Below are 20621 nucleotides of genomic sequence, written 5' to 3'. Positions count from 1 at the left end.
CCATAGAGTATATCTTGATTTTTAACTCAAACAAAAGTGAGTATTTCGCAGTTTGATTTTAGATCGCATGGCTAGTTTTAAAGTACAATATTTCATCTGTATTCCGATTTTCTCAAAGTACTGAGGATACATGCAGAGCCAAGAAAAGCATGGAAGAGGTGGACCAAAGACCATGAAATATTACCCTCCTACGAGAGCTAACCTTTATTCATTTATTTGTCCAACTAATTCTGAGGTAGTTCCTGCTGTGGTCTAAGCACTGTGCTGAACTCTCAAGATCCAATGGTGAAAAGGTTGACCGTTCTGCCCTCAAAGAAGTTACAGTTTAGTGAAGGATAAAGACAAGTGAAAAGGCAATTAAAATGCAAAGGGATAACAGCTATAATAAGGGCAGTGCTGTGCAGAGTTCTATGGAATATATGAGAAGCAATGAACCCATATTTGGAGGTTGGAGGTGAGGGTAGGAAATGTCAGCTAAAGCCAACAGCAGGATGAAGAGGAACCGGCCAGGTGGACATGGGTGGAGGAGGCAGAGATTGTGCAGGGCAGAGAGACATGAGGCATCTGAGGAACTTAAGTTTGGTAAGACTACGAAAGTAATGAGGGTAAAAGATGAAGCTAGATTATGCAGGACTTTATAAGTCTCATTTAGGCGTTTAAAAAATGAGAACATATTGAAGGCTTTTATGCATAGGAATGTTACAGCCAATTTCATTTTTGAAAGATCACTGACTACAGGATAGAAAATGAATTGTAGGGAAGAATAAGTTTAAAATCAGAGCGACCCGTTGAGAGGATTTATACCAATTCAAGCTAAGACGACAGTGGCCTAGAGACATCCGTGCCAGTTGGAATAGAAGGAAATGGAGGAATCTGAGAGTTTGTAGAAAGTAGAATGCATGGTCTTGGCCTTGTAAATGATTATAACATAGTGGGTTGTTAAAGTCAGAGACTCAATAAAGGAGTTTGAAGGCATCCCTATAGAGAAGCCATTATTATGTTAATTTTATTATTAGCCATGAAGACTTTCATTTCATGATTTCCTTTTCCTTTCAAACCAGACATTAAAGAGCCTTGAGAGTTAGTTCAGCTCCCTCCCCATTCTTCAGTTCTATAAAAGCTAATTGGGGCCCCGTATCACTTCCTTCTTTTCCATCCTGTCTCTTCTGCTCACTGACTCCTAAGGGCCTGTACAGGGCTCTATCCCATAGCATTTTGCTTTCAAAACATAAGATATGATCTCATAAATTAATCCTCCATTTAGTGTTAACTAATAATGCTTTCTCAGACAGTAATCCTCCTATTAGCTATTTGCATTTTAATAGAAGAGCAGTACCTGAGGCCTAATGGTCTTAAAAATTAATCTCTAGTGATAAAACTCCCATCACCATTTAGACAAATGGAAAAAAATATTAAGGGAAAACATAGAAGTGTTTCTGGTGGCTTTTGGATAACATTATTATTTGGTTGACTTTCCCACCTAGACATCAGAACAGGCCTACAGAGAAACAACAACAAAAAACTATGTGAAGAAACCCAGAAATCTTTGCTAAATCACAGTTTAGTAAGCCCTAGCTTTGCTGAGGCCACTTGAGTTTCCTAGAATGCCATTTTGAAATCACTAGCAACAGCCAGTGGCCATGTATTTAAGGTAGAAAGTGGAGAGTTTTCAAAATAATAGATCTTCCCACTCGAAATGCAGTCTACACAGCAGCAACTTTTTAATTTATCATAGTCTTGTAGCAAAATTACTGATTATAAAGTCTTGAAATGAATATCCAGGGATAGAGAATGAATCAGTATTTCTTTAATAATTTAGGGATTATTGGCCATTCATTTTCAACTATTTGTAACTGAAGTCTTGAAATAATGGAATTTATCAGAGAAATGCCTCGTTCACCCTTGTGTAATTTGAACATACTAAAATGGCACATGTGGACTCATAAATCGTTTGTATGTACAAAGGGGTAATATATCACTCCACCCCTCATTCAGTCAGCGCTAGGTGAAGGAAAGGCATGAAAGTATGAGTTATAACTTATTGCACAGAATCCCCTAACTTCACATCTTACATTTCCAGGAGGATTTTTTTAATGTAACCTTCATATTATTTATACTTGTAGTCATTCGTGATAAAGACATTTTTATCATGAAGTTTTTTTACCAAGGTTGTTATTATTATTTATTTATCAAAACATTCACAAGTGTTTTTGACAAACTCATTTTCAGGCAGTCAAACAAATCATTTTCCTGAGCTTGGAGCAATGGGTCCTGTTGTCTACATAGTGTTGAATGAGGCTTATAATTGTTAATACACTAGCCAGAAATGATAAATATGTTAAAATCAAATTGCTTTTTTGTAGGGTAGATTTATCTTTAAAGCAAAGACGGCGTAACTTTTTCTTATTAAAGCTGCAATAAGAAATTCAGTTATTATTTTTAAACACTGAAGAGTACAGATATTGTATTATGAAGACAAACATCTGCTTTAAAGCATCCATTTTCCGGAACTAATTCTTTTTGCTATTAAAATTACTTTCTTACTCCAAGTCTTTTGTATGCTGGTTGAAATCTCAGTCCACAGGGATTGATACTATATGTGAGCCTAGAATCCCAGAATTTTCTGTTATAAGGGAATGTTTGTAAAATATTACACAAACTATATGGATATCAGTTAAATTCTCATGAGAAATGATCTATTGTATATGGTTTATATTGAGGTTCATTTCATGTGTTTAGATTTTCCATTTTGTTATCAAGATCTTTTAGATCCTGGCTACTCAAACTGTTGTCCTTGGACCAGCAGTATCAACATATCTCGGAAGCTTGTTAGAAATGCAGATTCTCCGGCCCCACACCCCCAACCTATCCCACTGGTGTCTGCATTTTCACAACATCCCTACGTGATACATGTACACACTAAAGTTTGAGAAGCCCTGCTCTAGATAGTTGCTGGATGATAGATGATATATTAAAGGAGATAAGAACGGTTGATAAATATGAACAGGTTACTTAAGAGACAAAGTAATAGTATTGTATTAACTAACATTTTTGAGCATTTAATGTATTCCAGGGCATCATATTAGCTTGCTGCTTTTTCATTTGGGCAAAAAAATAAAAGAAGACTCTTTTTCTGAGGATGGAGAAGTGACTTGGTAAATGGAGAAACTGAGGAATATTCTAGGTAGTTATCAAGCCCAGGGACTAAATCTAGAGTAGAAGTATTCATGATAAGAACAGGTACTGTTCACATATAATATGTGAAGAGTATAGACTAGAGCTGAGATAATGGAGACAGGAATGTCTTCCAAATGATGAGGAAAAGAAAAAAATGTTACAGTAATGAATTCAGTCAACCAGGGAAGAGCTATTTGGGAGTGACATAACTAATATGTCACTGGAAGCACATATGATTTTTCACTCATCTTCTCGCTTTAGAACAAAGGTTAAAAGACTATGTTGCATGGTTACTTTATATGTAAATATACATATGAATGCTATAAATGTATGTTACTTTATATGGATCCAAGACTTTGCAAAGGGTAATTCTTACAACCTTAATATTGGCATAGAAGTGTGTCATTTTTAATGAATAATCATGAGTATTCATTTTTTTCTTTAAGGAACATACTTAAGAATAAGAGCCAATAAGGGAGAATATAAGTAAATTTGGGGATGAGAGGAATTAGTTCTAATCTTGATTCTGACCCAATGCAATAGTAACTGATAAACCAAACTATGACCAACTAGTCTGTTAACAGCATTGATGTTACTAGTATGTTACACAGAATTTTTTTTTAATAGCAACCAAAACTTAATCTTGAGTGAAGTGCCTTCTGAAATAGGGGAGAGGTGATATTTGCATTAATGGTTTTGTTTGTTTATTTGTTTGTTTGTTTTGCTTCTATTTGCATTAGTTTTTTTAGAGACTCAGTTCATCCTTATTCTAATATGAACAATTTCTATAAATTTGTACACATAGGAGGCACTAAACAATTTCCATTAGCATCATTAGAAGCACTACTGTAATTCCACTTCTCTGGAAGTAAATATAAAATAGTAAGTTATCGAGGTAGTAATATTATTGATGAGAATTATATTAGTTATCTTTTGCTGCATAACAAATTACCCCAAAACTTAGCAGCTTACAACAACAAACATTTATTATTTCACAGTGGGTCAGGAATTCAGGCTTGGCTTAGCTAAGTGCCTGGGGCTCAAGGACTTACATGAGGTCGCCATCGTGTTGTTGGCTGGGGCTGCGATCTCACCCAAAGGCTCTGCTCATGTGGATTCCTTCCCAAGGTGCTGATTGGCTCTGGTTCCTCACCACATGGGCCTTTCCACAGGCCACCTTAGGACATGACAGCTAGCTTCCCACAGAGTGAGTAAGCAATCCAAAAGAGCTAAAGGGAGAGAAAACATATCCAAGATGAAAGCCATGGTCTTTTTAGAACCTAATCTTGGAAGTGACATTCCGTTACTTCTTCCATATTTATTCTTTAGAAGAAAGCCACTAAGTCCAGCCCATACTAAAGGGAGAGAATTACACACAAGTGTGAATACCAGGAGGTGGTCATCACTGCAGGCTGACTACAGTTGGTTTTGTTTTGTTTTGTTTAAATCTAGCTTCCATATTTTCTATCATGGACATGTGTTACTTGTGTGATAAGGAAATAAAAATGTTAAAGCCAATAAAATTAAAGAGAAAATACTCTTTTATCAGAAAACTCACTCTTCTTTGGAGCTTTCTTAGTAAGAAAATTGAATTAACTGAAGACAGGATTTATGAATGACCTTCCTGGCCACATATTAAATCATGTTTTGAATCCAAGTCTGAGATCATTAACCTAACAGGGTTTTATATAGCTTTCAAATTTTTGCACTGAAAACCTGAAATAGTAAACCTGCCTATGAATACATCAATCTTTCTCTAACAATCTCTTTGCTCTGTGTTCAATAGTATGCTTGAGAGTTCAAACCGACTTGATGAAGAACACAGGCTGATTGCCAGGTACGCGGCAAGACTGGCAGCAGAATCCACTTCCTCCGTAAGTAGTTTGAGTGAGAAGATATCATCACATTCATTGTTATCCTTATAGTTGGTGCTATAACACCAGAGCTCAAGAGCTGCTACTGTGTCTGCAAGACACAAAAATGGTCTGGTCTTCCACTGCTTCCATTTTTCCCCTTTTCAGCCACTGTTTTGGTACATAAATCAGAGCTTGAGATGTTATTTTACAACATTGCTGAACCAACCTAACACCTGATTTCTCTGGATAATTTCTGATCTGTTAACATAAAAAGTAAAGCAATGACTCAAATCCACAACTGGCTCAGAGACGTTTCTATTTTTATTACTATGTAAAATATATATAAGAAAGAGAAAATTATCTAATGAAATCAGAAGAAAAACCTGGGTCACAGGTCAAAGCTGCCGTATGCCAGACTTAGCTATAGAAAGTTATTTAGGATATAAAATATAGGAGCTCAAGCTTCTTTTAGCAACACAGATCATTTCTCTATTTAAAGAACTGCTAATTAAAAATTAGAGAAGAGCTTTATGAAAGCCACAACTTGACCACACTTAATACTTCCTACAGTCATGTTTCTGGACATTAAAAAGCAGGCTCAGTTTCTCAATATCTTTGGTAAGCCCAAATCTCCATTTTTAAAAGCAAGGGCACAAGGAAGTATACATAATCTGACCCTGTTTTTATAGATCAATGACAAATTAACCCCTAACTAAATACACATATACATATATACACATATATAGATATGGCATATTATTACATGTATATAAATGTATATATGTGCATATAAACATAATCATTTACCATATTTATATATATATATATGTGTACGTGTATTTAATCAAGGACTAATTTATGCATAATATATATAATTTGTTAAAACTTAATTTTTATCTATGTGTGTGTATATATATATACACATATTTATATATAATTTTATAAAAAAGGAGAAAGCTATGACTGCATATATACCAGTTGTTAAAACTGGCTCCATGACCAAGAATGCTGAGGTTATGTGGTATAAATGTAAAGAATATATATATATATAATAAAATAAATTACATATATGAATAAAGAAATGCTGAAAATATGTTGACCAAAAGAAGAAAAGAGGGCCGGCCCAGTGGCTCAGGCGGTTAGAGCTCCATGCTCCTAACTCCGAAGGCTGCCGGTTCGATTCCCACATGCGCCAGTGGGCTCTCAACCACAAGGGTGCCAGTTGGATTCCTTGAGTCCCACAAGGGATGGTAGGCTCCGCCCCCTGTAACTAAGATTGAACACGGCACCTTGAGCTGAGCTGCCACTGAGCTCCCGGGTGGCTCAGTTGGTTGGAATGTGTCCTCTCAACCACAAGGTTGTCGGTTCGACTCCCACAAGGGATGGTGGGCTGTGCCCACTGCAACTAACAACGGCAACTGGACCTGGAGCTGAGCTGCTCCCTCCACAACTAAGACTGAAAGGACAACAACTTGAAGCTGAACAGCACCCTCCACAACTAAGATTGAAAGGACAACAACTTGACTTGGAAAAAAGGCCTGGAAATACACACTGTTCCCCAATAAAGTCCTGTTCCAAAAAAAAAAGAAGAAAAGAAAGTCGTACTAACTGTGACTTAAAAACTATGAAATTTTAAATTGCACCTTACAGTAATTGAACAGTAATTCTAGAGAAGGCACACATCTCAACAGTGAAATATTTTTCATACCCACCTATAGTGAGAGGATAGTGGCAATGGGGACAGTATGGCAAGAATGAAGTAGCTCCCCGAAGACTTAAAATCAGAAAGCTGGAAAACTATTTTTTCTATGTTTTGTGTATTTGCCTGCCAGAGACTTCTGTTCTGCTTTCCATTGCATAGATGTGCTCCAGATACACAGAAAAGTTGATCCTTAGGAGACAATTTGATTTTATGTATTTGCTTTTTTTGTTTTGAGAGAAAGTTTCTTCTTTCTTATGTGCGTATCTCATGATTCCTGTCTTCTCAAACACGTGGGGGTTCCCATTCCCAATATTAAATATTGCAAACCACATGTTTTCCAGCAGCCAACTCAGCAGAGAAGTGCTCCTGATATCTCCTTCACCATTGATGCAAATAAGCAACAAAGGCAGCTGATTGCAGAACTAGAAAACAAGAACAGGTACGGCTTTTTACACAAGTTGGCTTTTTCGATCAAAGTGTGCATTCATTGATAACCTATAGTCACGTTTTAAAATATCCAGGTTTTTCACCTTATACGCATGTTTAAGGGATGACATCTAAAGGCAGTGATGCTGGCTTCTGAGCAGCTAGTCTTTAGATTTTAGATTGTCAGAAGCTTCATGAGAAAACATATATAGTTCTGAGATGTCCATGAAATCAATGTTTTCTCTCTGGATAGTCTCATTTCCTGTTCTCTGACACACTTATTTCTGTTAAGGAGCTGTCTAATGCAGAAGGGCTTTCCTGAATAATAGGAGGAAATTATCTATGACACCAAGAGATGGATAGAAGGCTCTCCAGGGAGGGTCCCTGCAAGGACCCCAGGCTAAAAGAGGCATTTGGGCTGATACTACCATAACCCAGGTGTTCAAGCTAAACATCTCCACATCCAGTCCATCAACAGGTCCTTTCTTTATTTTACACAGATTGATTCACAGTCCACCCCACAGCATATTCCCAAAACTGTCCACTTCATCTCCACCATTACCACTCAATCCAAATTGTCATTTTACAAAACATAAGTCATATCCTGTGATTTCCTGTCCAAAATCCTCTGATGGGGTTCCATCACAATTTGACTAAAACCCATCCCTTTTACCATGTTCTGCAAAGTCTTACCTGACCCTCTTCCTGTCCAACTTTCCAGCCTCAGCCCACCTTGCTCATTACATTCCTCCTGTTCTTTCTTTCTTTACAGCCTTTGTACTAATTGTTCTCTCAGCTTAGAAAGTTCTTCCTTAGGGTCGCTGCATGAATGGCTCCTCATCATTCAGTTCTCAGCACAAGAAAACCACCTATCTAATCTTGCCCACTACCTCCTACCCCAGGAACCACTCTATTACAACCCCATCTCTGTGTGTGTGTGTGTGAGAGAGAGAGAGAGAGAGAGAGAGAGAGAGAGAGAGAGAGAGAGAGACTTATCACTATCTGAAATATTTACATTTATGTGTTTGTTTCCTTTATGTGTTTGTTGCATTATGTGTTTGTTTATTGTCTGTCTTCCCTGACTGAAATGGACGTTCTTTGAGAACAGAGGCCATGCCAAATGGCCCCTGGGTTCCAGAACCATGCCTGCTACTTTGTAGAAGCTGGTAAATATAGAGTGAGAAAATAATAAATACCTGAGTAAGATCTCAAGCCCAATGCTGAGAAAGCCCAACATAGGAACAACTTGTACATTGTATATTTCTTAGAATAGCACCAAAATGTCGTAACACTCAATCCCATTCTTAAACACTGATGTCACTTGTAAGATCAGACTGATGAAGGAGGAGGTGGTGGTAACTGTTTCATGCCTGTGGAGTTTGACCTGAGAATTTTAGGATAAATGGTCAAAGTTTCACAGAAAAAAATTAAAAGAAAAGTATAAATTTGGTTGGTACATTTTTATATTCTTAGAAAGAAAAAAGACTAAGTGAAAACGCACAAGCCCACACACATTTTATCTTGGTTGCAGTGTTCACCTACTCGCTCACCTCTCCAAAGCACTTTGTTTTCCCGTCCAATCCCCTGCTTCCACTCAGCATGGGGGCTGCATACTTGAGGGGAAATCATGTTCTCTTTAAGGAAATACCCCAGGGAGATCTGCCTCCATGTGGGATTCCAGAATCAACAGGAAGTACCACGAAGGTCTTAGCAGCCTTGGATGTGCCATGATGCCACTATTCCTGCTTGTTTTAGGATGTTTTTGTATTGTACTCTCTGAATGCATGTGTTCAGGACTAGAGAGAGAATAAAGAAATGGGAATGAGATGACAGAAAGAGTGCTCCATCCTGTCCCTGAATTCTTTCATGGCCCCTAGATTTCCCCACCCATGCTAGTGAGCGTCTAGTCCACCATGAACTCTCTAAGCCAGTGAGTGGCCTGTGCACTCCAAAGACTCCAGAACTGTGTTCCAGAAGCTGATCCAGGTCACACTTCTGTACCATAGAAATTTACCCCAGGGGTCCCATGGTCTCTGAGGCAGTAATTAACCCAATAACCAGATCTCAGCTTTAGGAGAGGATAAAGCTCCTCACTTCATTTCACGACAATTCATGGACATTCATTCCATTAATGATCTTTAGAAAATAATGCTTCCTATAGCACCCTTGGAGGAGCCAGTGGGGTTAGAATTAGCAGTAGTAGGTCTCTTCAAATTGCATTGTATAAGTCACAGCCTGCTTAGGCTCAACCTGTCAGAGCAAGTACCAAAGACTGAGGAAGTCTGATATATACGGGCTTTGGCGCTAACAAGCCTGAGTTCAAATCATCTCTACCACTTACGTGCTATTGAACTTGGGCAAGTTTTGAACTGGGCTGTGCTTTGATTTCCTCCCTCATGAAACAGATAATAGTAGTACCTATAGATAATAGAATTGTTATGAAGATTAAATAAAATAAGATTAAAGACAGCACAGTTCCTGGATATAGACTAAGCATTGAATGCTTATTATATATCTTACCATCCTTTTTTTCTCATCAGAGCTACTTCTTCCTTGAGCTACACAGTTTTGTCATGGTTCTGTCCTTAGAACCAACAAGGAGAACTAGTGAGAGTCATAGAACAGCAAGATGATTGCCCTGGCAGAGATCTTCAAAATCCCAATTCACTGATTTTCAGACTGAGCTCTATGAAACGCTGGGGACTCTATAGAGCACAGGGGCCCACCCTATCTTTAACCAGAGCATCTCCCTCTTAACCGTTTGTCATATGGGCTTTCCATGGAAGATTTCTTTTAAAGAAAAGTTTCCACCATGGAACACCAAGGAGGACAAAGAAAAAAAAGGTTGAAAACCACTGAATTACAGTCCAACCTTCTCACCACACTCATGAGGTGTGTAGTGACTGGTAATTAGCTTCTTGATGCTGGTGTGTTTGTAAAGCAGGAAGTTGTAAATTAGCCTTTCAAATAGAAAGCCATCCCTCTTGCTCACTAAGTTCACCTTCAATTCTTGGTGCTTTGTTCTGTCTTCTTGGCTCTTGTACATTTTGTTGGGTGGGAGACTGACCCCTCCCCCAGGACTTGTAACCTCACTTAATGACTTCTAATTCACTTAGGGATAATTTGCCTTACACAGGTCACCTATCCTTTATGGCTAGCCTAATATTCACCTCAGTGCAGGGCAGCCCAGACCCAACGTCTATAATAGACTGACATGTCTCACCCCTGACAGAGGTCACACCAAGAGCATTCTTAGGTCACAGACTCAATTACAGTGAATCCTTTTAAAAGCACTTCCCTTCTAAGGTTACCCTCATTGAGATCCATTTTTAAGGCTGAAAATGTTAAGAAAAAAGAGGAAGAATTTTGCCTAACCGTACCTTCTTAGATAAATTCAGTGAGAAAATTTCATTCCTGGTGAGAGAATGGGGTTAGTTTTGTGAAATGAGCACCATTTATCCTTATTTTCCCTCCAAAGCACCTCCTAGTTGGTAGCTGCGGTTACTTTATGGTGTCAGACTGTGATCATAAATAATAGGAAGATACATTTCTGTCTCTTAAGAGTAAACTTTTCAAAGTTGAGCACATTACCACGGCATTATATTACTTACTAAAGAGATTAGACTGTTCCGGTGATAACACTCAGCGTGAAGTCTCCAATGACATATTGCAGAATCCTCATGGTTTGTATGTACTGGAGATAAAGTCAGAATCCTCTCACCCACATCACCCAACTAGCTACAGCCAGTGCCTTATAAATACAGTTGGTTTAGGGAGGGGGGGCAGTTCTGCTCAGAAACATAGAATCACCCCTTCTTTGCTCTGGTGGCTCTGATCTGCTCATACGTTAGACCTTGGATACCCTGGAAGTTAACTGACCCTGGTTTCTTATCTTCCTCCTCTCTCCTAAGAGAAATCTTACAGGAGATCCAGAGGCTGCGGCTAGAGCATGAACAAGCTTCTCAGCCCACTCCAGAGAAGGCCCAGCAAAATCCCACCCTACTGGCAGAACTCCGGCTCCTCAGGTAAGAGTCAGGGAGCCCAAGGCGTCTCAGGGAATACAGGAGCTTGAGATCTTCAATAACATCTAACAATGTGCCGCCAGAAACCGGTTCTTAGCCAGCACCTGACCTTGGCTTTTTTCTTTAATAATTAAAGTTTATTGGGGTGACAATTATTAGTAAAGTTACATAGATTTCAGGTGTACAATTCTGTATTGCATCATCTATAGATCACATTTTGTGTTCACCACCCAGAGTCAGTTCTCCTTCCATCGCCATATATTTGATCCCCTTTACCCTCATCTACCACCCCCCTGCCCCCTTACCCTCTGGTAACCACTAAACTGTTGTCTGTGTCTATGAGTCTTTGTTTCTCATTTGTTTGTCTTATTCTTTTGTTATTTTTGGTTCATACACCACATATCAGTGAAATCATACGGTTCTCTGCTTTTTCTGTCTGACTTATTTTGCTTAGCATTATAATCTCAAGATCCATCCACGTTGTCACAAATGGTCCTATTTCATCTTTTCTTACTGCCAAATAGTATTCCATTGTGTATATATACCACAACTTCTTTATCCATTCATCTATCAAAGGACATTTTGGTTGTTTCCATGTGTTGGCCACCGTAAATAAAGCTGCAATGAACATTGGAGCACACGTGTCTTTATGTATAAATGTTTTCAGATTTTTTGGGTAGATACCCAGGAGAGGGATTTCTGGGTCATATGGTAATTCTGTTCTTAATTTTTTGAGGAACCTCCACACTGCCTTCCCTAGCAGCTGCACAGGTCTGCATTCCCACCAACAATGTATGAGGGTTCCTTTTTCTCCGCAGCCTCTCCAACACTTGTTACTATTTGTCTTGTTGATGATAGCCATTCTGACTGGAGTGAGGTGATATCTCATGGTGGTTTTTATTTGCATTTCTCTGATGATTAGTGATGATGAGCATTTTTTCATATGTCTATTTGCCATTTGTATGTCCTCTTTGGAGAAATGTCTCTTCAGGTCTTCTGCCTATTTTTCAATTGGGTTGTTTGTTTTTTTGTTGTTGAGTTGCATGTGTTCCTTGTATATTTTGGATATTAGCCCCTTATCAAAGATGTTGTTTGCAAAAATCTTCTCCCATTCAATTGGTTGCCTCTTTATTTTGTTGACGGTTTCTTTTGCTGTGCAGAAGCTTTTAAGTTTCATATAGTCCCATTCATTTATTTTAGCTTTTACTTCCCTTGCCTTTGGAGTCAAATTCATGAAATGCTCTTTGAACCCAAGATCCATAAGTTTAGTACCTATGTTTTCTTCTATGCAGTTTATTGTTTCAGGTCTTATGCTTAAGTCTTTGATCCATTTTGAATTAATTTTGGTACATGGTGACAGATAGCAGTCCAGTTTCATTCTTTTGCACGTGGCTTTCCAATTCTGCCAGCACCATTTATTGAAGAGGCTGTCTTTTCTCCATTGTATGTTTTTTGCTTCTTTGTCAAAAATTATCTGTCCATATTTATGTGGTTTTATTTCTGGGTTCTCAATTCTATTCCATTGGTCTATGTGTCTGTTTTTCTGCCAAAACCATGCTGTTTTGATTATTGTTGCCCTGTATTTTTTTTAATAGCACATATCTAATTGCTGAGATGTGAGTTTGGGGGCGAGACCATTTATGTTTTATTCTTTCATTTGATACAGAGAAAAGGAAACAGAGTTCTTCAGGTCAGAAACAAAATCTCTCACTGGAAAAAAATTCAACTCAACTCTTTTTAGTTAATTTGCATCATCAACAATGTGTTTATGATACAAGTGATCAGCCAAACAAACACATCAACAGATAAATAAACATCATAGGTTATAGGTTTTACTTTTAAAAATTTAGCTTTAACCCATAAAAGGGAGTCTGATTTTCTCTAAAGCTTAGTTCCTAATAGCTTTACTTATAGGTCTTAAAAAGTAGACTTCATACCTTCTTGTTCTGCAAATGAATTTAAAAATCTCATGTTACCTACTCATCATCATAAAATATTTGAGTTGGAAAGGACTTTGGAGGTTATCTGGTTCAACCCCTGAATCTCAGTGCATGTTTCAGAGTCAGAATGGTAGAAGGTAGCAGGACGTGGATGAGGAGTGTAGTGGCTCCCCCTGTACCCACATGCAAAAGGAAAGTCATGCCATGGGCTCCACATCACACTGCCTTCCCACCATGCCTTGAATACGGCATATACTCAAACCTATTTGTGTAGCAAACAAAACCAACATAAACTCGAAGACCTTCCTCATAGAAATGTCACATTTCACAAGGCACTTTCAGGTAACAAGTATAACATTCTTCCCATCTTTTGGTTTGGGTGCCAAGTACACCCCAGGTATATCTAACTTTGAGGCAGACATTTAAACAAAAGTCATGGGCTGCATAACAATGCTTTGGTGAAGGATGGACTGCATATACGACAGTGGTTCCACGGAGCTGAAAAAATTCCTATTGCCTAGTGATGTTATAGCCATCGTAATATCATAGAGCAAAGCATTCCTCATGAGTTTGTGGTGGTGCTAGTGTAAACAAAGCTACTTCTCTGCCAGTCGTATAAAAGTAGAGCACGTATGGTGATGTACAAGACATAATTCTTAATAATGATAGTAAATCACTGTATCACTCATTTATGTATTTTTATACTATAGTTTTTATTGTTATTTTAGAGTGTACTCTTTCTACTTATAAAAAATGTTTGCTGTAAAACAGTATGCCGTACTACACCAGCAGCCTCACACATCTCATGTTACCTCATCTCTTTATCGCATCATTTTCTACTATGCTTGATTTAATCCTGTTTTGTACAGTGACATGCTGTACAGATTAATAGTCTAGGAGTAATAGGTGTGTAGTAGACTGTACCATCTAGGCATGTGTCTATGTTGTTCACATGATGACAAAATTGCCTAATGACACATTTGTCAGAACACATCCCCATTGTGAACTGGGGCAATTAGATACTTCTTATCAGAAACCCTTGTCAGAATTAGAGTGCCATTTACTTTCTCTGTACAAAGAGACTAAACTAAGCAGTTTCTGTATGGCTGTGTTTGGAGTTTACTGAGTCCCTACTGATTGTAGTCATGGACGTTTCTGGGGGTGCCCCTCCAGCCCTGCTCTTCGGACATGTTAACATCTGAGCACACCTGGCTGCAGCACACCTGGCCGCAGCACACCTGGCCCAGTCTACAGGCCCTGCCTGCTCCCAGCTGGGATCCAATCTCCCTAGGTCCAGGCACCTAGCTGAAGGGGCCAAACCACAAAAGCCTTGAGTTATAGGAAGGAAATCTACAGACCCTGTGACTGGTGGGGGCTGCTTGAGATGAAGAGATCACATTATACTTTAGAATAACAAAATAATTTAATGGAAGAAACCTAAATTCTTCCTTTTCAACCTATATGGTTTCTGGTCCTACTTTCATAGAGATGTGTTAGAAATCCTTGCACATTCTACTACACTATCACCCAAAAGGGATGAAAATGAAAAGGGGAAAGTGAGGTTTCATATCATCCTGCTCCTCAAAGGCATATAAAAGTAAATGAATGCTTGAAAGTATCTTTCACCAAATAAGATTATGTAGGCCCTTCAAGCCCACAAGTTGAAAGTTAAGTTTAATATATACAGAAATATAACTGAATAAACCAACTTGGAAACAGAGTAGTCATTCATCTATACATCAGACTAGCTTGTCGCTGCCTGGAATGTTCTTTATACCTCTTCTACTGGTCGTCCCATTCTCTAGTGGAGGGATGACAACTAGGAATTTTTTGTAAGCATTTTCATCAGTTCCCACCAATTAGCATTTTCTTTCCAAAGTATTTGGTTCCATTTGGATAATACAGTCTGGGAGACATCTTAATATGCCTGGGTCACTGATGATGAGTTTTCCAACTGATATTTCTTCCCTCCTTGATGTTGCTGTCTTAGAACAGACTGATAATTCTAATTCCCCTCTGGCCCTGACTTGTGGGCATTCCTATGGCCCCAGCTGAGTCCATAGCTGCACTAAGGAGTCTGACCCTGCAGGAACTTATGTATTTTGGGCCCTCGCTGTCAGCTGATGGCTCACACCTGAGACTTAAGACCTGAGGCTTGAGACACCTAAATCCAGGATGATTCGCTTGCCTGTCTCCTTACTCTACACATTTCTTCTGCCTGGAAGAAGAAGAAATAGCCTCCCTTTAAGGGTATTTCTCTAGATACTTATAAACCACCTATTCTGTGCTAAGCACTTTCACAATTTGTGAATTTCAGAGATACCCTGATATCCCAGGTTAAGAAATCCAGCTGTGGGTGTTCCCAGTTTGATTCTTTAGTCATTTCAGACATGGCCTCTTGCACAGTTACTTTGGCCTTAATTCACACTGAGGAGTCATCATATGAAATGGCCAAGGAATTCCTTATGGTAGCTTTGAAAGAAGTCTTACCTGAAAGTAATATTTAAAAAGAAGAAGAAGAAGAAGTTGGGAGAGGAAATAAACAAGGAAAAGAAATATAACACAAAAAGATGTTTATAGTTGAGTAAAATATATATTTTATGCAAATTCTAGCTAAAAGAAATATGTGCCAATAAATTTGACAATTTGAACAATTGCAAAAAAAAAGAAATGTCCATTCAAAATATTTCTTCTGCAACTATTTACCTTAAAAACTCATCAGATTATGGGAGGTGACAGCTATTTTTCACGACTCAAAAACCTTAGGACTTGCAACACTAATAAGTATGCGTACGTGGCTTGTTATAAGATATTCCACATCTGCATGAAAAATACGACCCTGAACATCACCCAGCTGTTTCGAAACATCCAGATGCTCTGGAATCATCCACCCGTGTGTTTTGCAGGTGGAAAGTGCCAAATAATGATTTGAGTGGGCAGCACTGTACTGCACAGGGGCAAAGAGAGATGTCAACATTCATTAGAGAATAAAGTGAGTTCAGCTGTTACATGCAAAAGAATGTGTGCATATGGACAAGAAAAATAATTGGAAAAACAAAGATGGTAAAGAGGAAGGGAGGGAGGAAGGGAGAGAAAGAGAGAAAGAAAGAAAAAAGAACAGAAAAGAAAGGTCTTCTCCTTCCATTACATCCTCCCCACGGCCTCTTGTTGAGAAACGAAAAGGAGGAATTTCTTTCAGCTCGAGGACAGGGGATGGGAGAAAGGCACAGAGCTTTGCTTTTCATGAACATGTAGTTTATTTTTATCTTAAGAGCATTATGACCTTTCTAAATGATCATATTTTCCTTTTCACTTTAGCCACAAGCAAGTTGAAAGCCAAGTTTGCCACCCCCATCTGGCAACTGACTAGGAATATAGGATAGGCATGTCTGTGTGCTAATCTGACACTTCTTATGCACTAAGCTCTCCATACCCTGACCCATATAATTGCCATAACCAACCTGGGAGATGGCCGCTATTATATGGTACTCTTTTCACAAAAACAGAAACTGAGATTCCCAGAAGTTAAATAACTTGTCCAGTATCCTGCACAATGAGTAGCACAGGTGGATTCCATATCCTTTTCTTAGGTCTTAATTATGTATTTCCTGCTCGAACTATTATAATGAGCACTTAATGGATTTCCAGGTGCTGGTGCATCTACACTGTTATCAGAATTCTCTTTCTTCATTTTATTATTCATTTAATTCATTCAACAAAGATTTCTAAAATGCAGTGTGCCCAGAACTCTTCTGAGAATCTTAATACCTTGATGAGTTGGAAAATATACTGTCCCTGGTCTCAGAGAATTTGTGGTCTAGTAGGAAAATGACATAAATCAAATAATCACACAAATAAGAATATAATTATAAACTATAAGTGCTATGAGGAATGTTCGTTTTTTAAAAAATTATCAAACCAGCCCTTCACTAGAGTCAGAAATGGCTACCATGAGGAAGAATTGTTTGAGTTGAAATATGAAGGGTGGGACATAGGGTATGGGGATTAAGGATGGGGGAAGGGGCTGGGACAGCTGAAGAAAGGGTCCTTCTGGAAGTTAGAGACTATGTGTACAAAGACCAAATGACAGGAACAAAGCTGGCACTTTTTTAGGAACTTCCGAGAGAACTTTTGCAAGGTGGTCTGGTGAGCCTTCTCTGAACTCCTACAACCATACAGAAGTGGCCACCTTCTACTCAGTGTTACCACGTACAGCATTTTGTTTTTATTTTTATTATATACTCATCTTCATTGTTCTGAACTTTTTCCTGTCTGCTTTCTTCTCACCAAAGGACACAAACTGTATCCTATTCATTATTTTATTTACAGTATCTTAAAACGAAAGTGCTGGAATAGATTGAATGAATAAACTGTAAAACCATTAAGAGACAACTAAAGAATTGTGCACAGACAATGCCATCTTCTATAAGGAAGGAAACATTTCTTAAAACTGTGATACAACTAACTTCACACTATAAATCTCAAGAAAAACAAGTATCATTTTCCATGTCTATCCCTTGCCTAAAAACTAAGCATCATAGTCTATGCCCCCCAAATTGCACTCTTTCAATGTATATAAAATTAGTCATTGCAACAACTTGTTAATATAAAGTGATTTTTTTGTTTTAGCAATTAAAAGGAATTGTAATCTCTGATGCAGGTCTATGGTTTCCAGACTTGAATTTCATAGACCAGTTTAGTCTTTAATTATTTGGGGAAGCAACATAAAGTTGAGTACTTTTTGTGTTACCATATAATGACATTTTTAAAAACTACCATCATCTGTCATAAGTTTCATGAATGATGTGTAGGTTTTAAATTTTATTTTGAACGAACTTTATGCCTACAGAAGAGTTGTAAGAATATCACAACGGATTTCCTTTTACACTTCACCTAGAGATTACAAACATTTTGCCACATCCTTCTCTATGCTAATTTATATGTAATATATATATTACATACACATTTTTGATGAGCCATTTGAAAGTTGCAGACATCATAATCCTTTACCTCTAAGTACTTATGAGTATATTTTCTAAGAAAAAAGCTAGTCTCTTATATAACCATGGTATAATCATCAAATTCAGAAAAGTTAGTATTGATATTTATTACTATCAAATATAAAATTTATATCAAAATTTTGCCAGTTTTTCCAACATTGCCCTAAAAGAAAGTAGGTTTTAATATGCATGCAAAGCTAAAAATAATCCAACAGAATATCAAAATAAAAGACATCTCTTTAGAGATGAATATATTTAGCTCTATGAATATAAAATCAGTACTTAGTCCTTGTTTCCTCATTTCTCCTTGGAACAGTAGAGGCTACACTACAGATTTTTTATCAGACCCACAGTTGGTAACCACTGGTATAAACACAGAGAAGATTAAATAAAGACATGTCAAATGAATGTCTTTTTAATTAAAAAACATAGAATTCAATCAAATGCATGAAAGAGTAAATGTCATGTTTTGAACAATTACTACTGTAAGATAAATGTACAAATAAGTTTTTTTAATGTCTAGTAATTCTAAACTAATACCAGTTAACTTTTTCCGATAGTTTTTAGATGCCTTTCTTAGAATTTCTTACCTACAATATTAGAATTTTGCTTCAACCTTCTCAAAGTGCTCATAAGCCCAAAAAGCAAAAAATTACAGAGCAGTATCTAATCAGAAAGATTATTTGCCCTTTTACCAAGTCCTCCTGTTGGATATATGTGGAACACCAGGCAGACAAGGTCAAAGAAAAGACAGCTAGCTAATGGTTTTGTCACTGAAGGATATTTTTGAATGGGCAAGACTTTCAAATATAGAATGCTGTAGCCCAGGAAGACAAAGACTAAAATCAGATATCATTAAAGTCTATAAAATTATGGTATTCCTTATCCACAAGATTCAGAAAAGAGGCAATTTTTAAGGAAATCAAAGGAAGGGTCGCTCTGGGAGTAAGTCTTAAGTGGTAATAAAAGCCAAAAATGTAAATATATTCAAAAAGAGTTGTGATATGTTTATAAATTTTAAATTCATCATTCATTATAAAGTGAGCCTATGTGAAAGCAAATTAGAAATGTCTCATTTATATGTATAATCTGTCTTACCACAAAATATCTTTGAATTGGATGAACCATTGACCTAACTCAGTGTGATATTTTTATATTGTCAGTTTTTCATCAGAGTCCCTGATGAAGGTCCACTTCATATTGTGTCTATGCCATTGAGACTAGGCATATCCATTCATGTATTACGCATATATACTGTGTTTCCCCGAAAGTAAGACCTAGCCAGACCATCAGCTCTAATGAGTCTTTTAGAGCAAAAATTAATATAAAACCGGGTATTATATTATATTATAAAGACCTGGTCTTATATTATAGTAAAATAAGATCACGTCCTATATTAATTTTTTCTCCAAAAGATGTATTAGATCTGATGGTCCAGTTAGGTCTTACGTTCAGGGAAACACACATGCACACATTTTTAAAATATAAGTTCCAATATTTCAAAATCAGACAGAAGACTTTGGGGCAAGAAAAACATGTATCTATTATTTATCCACTAATGGTCATGAAATAATAGAATTGAAATTTATATGAAAAGTACACTTATATTTCAGAAATGTTAACCATTAATAGTCTTCTCCATACTGTTTCATTTCTTTCCCCCTTTAAAAAATATTTTTGATACCTCTTAGTATCAACACCAGTGATAGAATATTGTTTCCATTCTTGTTGACAGTTTAATAGAAGTTCTACAAAATTAAGTAAACACAAACCTTGTAGCTTATTTTCAGTTAGCACAATTATGTACGAACTCCTTTATTCTTACTTCACTTTATGAAACCAAACCCAAACCAGAAAATTTAGATTGACTATAATGACTATGCACCATTAATATTTCACCTCTGAAAGGCACCACATTGTATCCTAAGGATGGAAGAGATGAAAAATGTATTTTCCTAAATCCAATCAATACTGAGGTAATCGGTATTTTCTGTGAGATTTACCAAAAGGTCTTTGGGTTAGGAGGATCTGTGGGATTGGTCTTTTTCAGTGACAGTTTGGTTTTTGTTTGTTGCTCAAGGAAACCCAATGGCAATGCACACAGGATGCAAAACATAGTAAGCACTCAGAAAAGATTTCATTAAATGGCTAATTCATGGTAGAAAGGGAAAACTGTCGAAAAGGATTTCAATTCTGTCTTACTATGACTTCTAACAAAAAAAATGTACACCTCAAGCTCTAATTGTTCATTCATTTGACAACATTTCCCTGCCTAGTAACTATGTCAATGACTCAAAGCTGCCCTTTTTCTAATGTTCCACCAGTTCCACAAGACTGGGAAATGTGGTTAGTTCAGTGAGTTGAATGCTGTTTCTGATGACAACTGCTTCTTTCTTAGACAGCGCAAGGATGAGCTGGAACAGAGAATGTCTGCTCTCCAGGAGAGCCGGAGAGAGCTAATGGTCCAGTTAGAAGGTCTCATGAAGCTACTTAAGGTA

General features: G+C 37.5%; 1 protein-coding gene across 37 annotated transcripts in view; it reads left to right on the top strand.

Moving 5' to 3' along the window:
* The window catches only part of DTNA (dystrobrevin alpha), a 355310-nt gene that overhangs the window by 308336 nt on the left and 26353 nt on the right, over positions 1 to 20621 (top strand). For 30 of the 37 annotated variants that reach the window (XM_074340141.1, XM_074340145.1, XM_074340148.1 and 27 more), the window contains 4 exons: positions 4964 to 5051; positions 7077 to 7174; positions 11073 to 11186; positions 20522 to 20618. In XM_074340141.1, the coding sequence (XP_074196242.1) occupies positions 4964 to 5051; positions 7077 to 7174; positions 11073 to 11186; positions 20522 to 20618 (397 nt within the window). The remainder of the gene's footprint in view (positions 1 to 4963; positions 5052 to 7076; positions 7175 to 11072; positions 11187 to 20521; positions 20619 to 20621) is intronic. The other 7 variants (XM_074340139.1, XM_074340155.1, XM_074340157.1 and 4 more) reach the window with 1 other exon arrangement.

This window comes from Rhinolophus sinicus, linkage group LG09 (genome assembly GCF_036562045.2).
Source record: "Rhinolophus sinicus isolate RSC01 linkage group LG09, ASM3656204v1, whole genome shotgun sequence".
Lineage (NCBI taxonomy): Eukaryota > Metazoa > Chordata > Mammalia > Chiroptera > Rhinolophidae > Rhinolophus > Rhinolophus sinicus.
The sequence above is the reverse complement of the archived record's forward strand: the minus strand, read 5'-3'. Positions and strand labels throughout refer to the sequence as shown.